Source organism: Limulus polyphemus, unplaced genomic scaffold (genome assembly GCF_000517525.1).
Source record: "Limulus polyphemus unplaced genomic scaffold, Limulus_polyphemus-2.1.2 Scaffold5634, whole genome shotgun sequence".
NCBI lineage: Eukaryota > Metazoa > Arthropoda > Merostomata > Xiphosura > Limulidae > Limulus > Limulus polyphemus.
Window position 1 is genome coordinate 60,786 of NW_013671244.1, and position 4,567 is coordinate 65,352.

Here is a 4,567-nt window from a genome sequence, read left to right on the forward strand (position 1 = left end):
TGAATAAAACGTACTTCTCCGAGATAGTAATAATTTAGTGGCATTTGAGACTCTGGAAAGATATTCTCCAAGTACCAACGAAAACTTTTACACTTCAACTTTTCACGTAGCTGTTTCCTGGCTGTGATATCTCCCACCTCAATTCTCTTGGCTCCTACAATGAAGAAAGTTAAGTGTAACAGAAGTAGCTGTCTACTTTCAGTTAGGAAACTATGAAATAATAATATTATTGTAATAATTAGTATTAAACATTTTGATGAAACACTCGCGAGTGAAAAGAGGGACTTGGAGCTCTGGCTAACGAATACAAGTGGTCTCCATCACTGTTCACTTATAAGGCTTCTCATGACGTACCTCCAGTCCTATAGTTCAAGATTTGTTCTGTGGTTATGCATACAGCTTACCCTTCTCCCCCAGAAAAATGCGTGTTACACAAGAGTCAAGCTTTACAACTATGTTACTTTGAACAAATTTAGCAGAGATGCTAACCCTAATTGATGTAGAATAAGAATGCCTGCCTAAAAGATTTGATTGGGTACTTCTGATATCTGCAAATTAAAGTGTACAAAATAAATGGTCAGCAGCACATATTCAAGAGTTCCTTACTGGGATTGGATTTGTAAATTTTGCAGTTTTTTTTTTAGTACTTTTAATTTATTTAACGGGTGTGATTCAACCATAAATTTATCTCACATTTGTTCTATCATAGTTTTTTCTAGTTTTCTCCTGATTGTTGTGGTATTTTGGTGTTAGGGTGGTGTCCCGATATGCTGGTGTTCAATTTTGGGACAAAATGTCTTTTTACCTTGTAATTACTGTGGGTGTTTTTCACCGTTACTGTACTCTATGGATATCATTTAAATAGTGAAATTACCCATGATGTTTTTCATCGTCTATTCCTTTTCAGTTATTTTTTGTAAGGATGACAGTTCCATATGGAACACATGGATTTTGTTTTGACGTCTCTCCAGTGAAGCTAAAACAGCCGTTCTGACCTCTGAATGGGTTAGCTATCAATATACTTTCTCATTGGCTGACATTTCACTCTGTGTTATAAAAGCACTTCAGTCCAGTTTTAATACAGTTGCATCAGTACAAATGCTTAAGTGGCTACAATGTCCTGGTTTCATGTCACGCTTGTAACAACTATACTAGATTTTTGTCAATCTGATTATTTTATTATAATTTACAGGTTTTTATAGTAAGGAAGATTACTTTTTAGAACAAGTACGACGTTTCGATCACTTGTGTGATCGTTCTCAAGTACACAAGTTTTATTGGTAAAGAAGGTTTTAGTATTTAAATGTTAGAATTGATATCGGTTACTTAGGCCTGTGAACATCAATCCACATGAATTGACAGATTATTTATTTATGACTGAACAAAAAAAGTGAACAGATATGTGAAATAATTACATGAGATTAGGAATGTCTGGGGAAACAAAGACCAAAGACATATATAACTTGTAATACAATAGTACATATGATTGCAATGACATAATATGCAGTTAGAAAATCATAATTATTCTCTCCAAATTTTAATGGTTGTGTCATATCTGGTTTATTATAACTAGTTTTTTAAACATGACAAGAATTTAGTTTAGAGAAAGTTCCAAACTGAGGTATTAAGGGATACTGTTTTCCGTACTTGTGTTGACTTTAATTTTCAAAAGTTGAACTTGGCTATTATGCTTTTCATATAATAATTAGTGATTTAATAGGCACTTCACTTTATCAAAAAATAGCACAAGATCGTATGAACTTGTTATAACGTGTCGTAAAACAGTTAAAAATGCATTTTCAGAAACTTTACTGGTTTATTTGACTGGTAAATTAACCTTTATTTTTAGGCCTGATTGAAATTTTACAATTAAAGATGTACTCATAATAATATAGTTTGTTTAAATTACATGTAAAGATACAAAACTTTATATCGCTTCAAAATCACGATTAGTTTCCCATAATACTCTTTTCACTGAGTTTTGACGATCTCCTCAAATTGTCATGAAAACTCATTAATCATTCTAGTCTAAATATGGGTAGTTCTTGTTAATTACACACCGAGACACGGGTTTTTACCTTGAAATCCAATAACTAACCTAAAGTTTATAGTTATTTGAAAAACAAGCTTATTTTGTTTTGTTCACTTATCTTAAGCCTAGTTCCACGTAACAATAAAACTATTACCTGGATTAAACATGTAATAAAAATCCTTCCATTCATCGAGCCAGACGGAGACAAGTCGTACAATGTTTCGATAGATAATGTTACTCTCACCTCCGGGAAAAGTGTACGGTGTCGCGCTGCGGAAAACGTGGCCAACGTGAGAGCAAGGGACAACTTCAAGTGTTCCTCCACACATCCATATCTGGAAGAAAGTATGAAAAATGTACATTTACAAACACACTAAATAAGTAAACAGTAGGTGTGAAGTGTTTCTAATATAATAGCATAGAAACAGCCGATAGCTAATCCACTTGGTAAAGATGTAACATGTATTATGTTGTAATTACCAATTAAAATATCATCATACAAACTATTGTTATCGTAACGTTTAACGTAGCTATTTCACTAGCAATTCAGTGTAAGCACCTGAGCCTAGGTCACATACAGCAAACCATAGAACAATATAAGCCTCTTCAAGCACATTAATATCAGTATTACAATCTTGGACTTGATAAGTTAATGTTTTTACTTACTTGTAACATGATTACATCACCAGTAAAAAAAAACAAGCTATTTTCCTCGTTAATTAGCTACAGTGAAATATGTCTTATTCTCACTTTTATTTCCATCCAAAATATTACCGATGAAACAAGTTTTGAAGGAGTCTCATCCATTAAAAACAAAAATAATAGATGAATCTGCCATGTTGTGAACCTTTGGAAATTTAATATATTCTGGATCTTAAAACCTGAAAACGGTGACACTACAGAGGTAATTTTTCAGTGACAATATTTCTAGAGAAAATTTCATTCTACTCAGGAATCACGTGTTAAGTTTTTATCTCTTCTTCCCTACATGTTTACTCTTGTTATCACACAAGTATAAGATATTGGTAGAAAAAATATAGGTTATTCCATTAAGTAATTTATTTATCATATACAGTTATGCATTTTATAAGCGTATTTCGAGAAATTCTGAAAATTATCTTATATTACTACTATATTTTTCCCATGGTTTCTAGGGTGTTAGCAAGGCTTTATTGGATATATTTTATTCTAGACGTATTATGCCACGAAACTTGCACTTTATAGAAATTTTAACCTTCAGATTAAAAAAGTAGCTTAAAGTAAACAAACCCTGAATGAAAGTTCCAGGTTTTCACTCCCCCAAATGTCCATCCCTTCATCATATTTTCCTATATATTCAAAATAGTCTTTATCTATGGAAAACAATCCTCCTGCCATTGTTGGAGATCTGAATATTACAAAAAAAAAAGAAGAAATATATTAAATATTTCCTAGGAGTTAAGACAAGGTAATAATAATTTTTTGTATAACTAATTTGCTTCAGTGGCTAAGTCTAAAGACTTCTAATGCTAAAAACCAGGTTTCAATACCCGGAGTGAGTACAACACAAATAGCACGTTATGTAGCAAACATTGATGTGACAGTTCATGTATACTTGATGCTGAAATCATTTCTTATTTTAAACCATTTATACTCTTACAAAAGAACGAGTAAATACACAAATATCAATGTTAGCTAACGTTTAACAGCTACGCTTTACATGCACTTTTACTAATTTCACTTTTCGCTACAGGTTCAATCCTTGTGAGGTTAATAAAGATAAATATAATGAATGTTGTTTTCCGAACACGGTGAGACTCAAATGTTTCCGCTAACAGAATATAGTTCAATATCCTGCTTATGGAGTATTTAAATATAATTTCAAGAAAAGTAAAAATGATATTACTGTGTAGTGCTCTCTTTGCTTTCGGTGTAAAACTACAGTAACTTCTTTATTGCTAATAACATTCTTAGATGTGTGTGTATATGTACTGGAGAGAAACTCTTACCGGATAGGCTTGGTTCTGTCACCATCACGACGATCTATTTCCCTTTGAGGAACTTTGTACCATCGAAAGCTTAACTTCCAGTTGAACCCACCATAGGTGATGTCCGATACTGGGATGTACTCAAATGTTTCGTCACTAATAACATCAATTATTGGACAAACTACTCGGCTTCTGTCACAAAAAGCAATAAACTTTATTAGTTTTCGTCACTAATAACATCAATTATTGGACAAACTACTTGGCTTCTGTCACAAAAAGCAATAAACTATTAGTTTTCATCACTAATAACATCAATTATTTGACAAACTACTCGGCTTCTGTCAGAAAAAGCAATAAACTTTATTAGTTTTCGTCACTAATAATATCAATTATTGGACAAACTACTCAACTCTTGTTTGTCACACAAAACCACTAATTTGATTAATTTTCATCACTAATATCACTAGTGTACTTCTATTTCTTAAAAAAGCTACAAATATTATTCATTTTCATCAATTATCAGACAAACTATTTCCTCCTGTTTGTCACAAAAGCCACAGTATTTATT

At 32.2% G+C, this 4,567-nt stretch overlaps 1 protein-coding gene across 1 annotated transcript in view; it reads right to left on the minus strand.

The window, feature by feature from the left end:
* LOC106472814 (polypeptide N-acetylgalactosaminyltransferase 5-like) overlaps positions 1–4,191 on the minus strand; it is a gene marked incomplete at its 5' end in the record, with an annotated part of 6,974 nt that extends 2,783 nt beyond the window's left edge. The window contains 4 exons of the mRNA XM_022401355.1: positions 15–154; positions 2,187–2,367; positions 3,302–3,419; positions 4,021–4,191. Of these exons, the coding sequence (XP_022257063.1) occupies positions 15–154; positions 2,187–2,367; positions 3,302–3,419; positions 4,021–4,191 (610 nt within the window). The remainder of the gene's footprint in view (positions 1–14; positions 155–2,186; positions 2,368–3,301; positions 3,420–4,020) is intronic.
* Between the last annotated feature and the right edge of the window lie 376 nt (positions 4,192–4,567).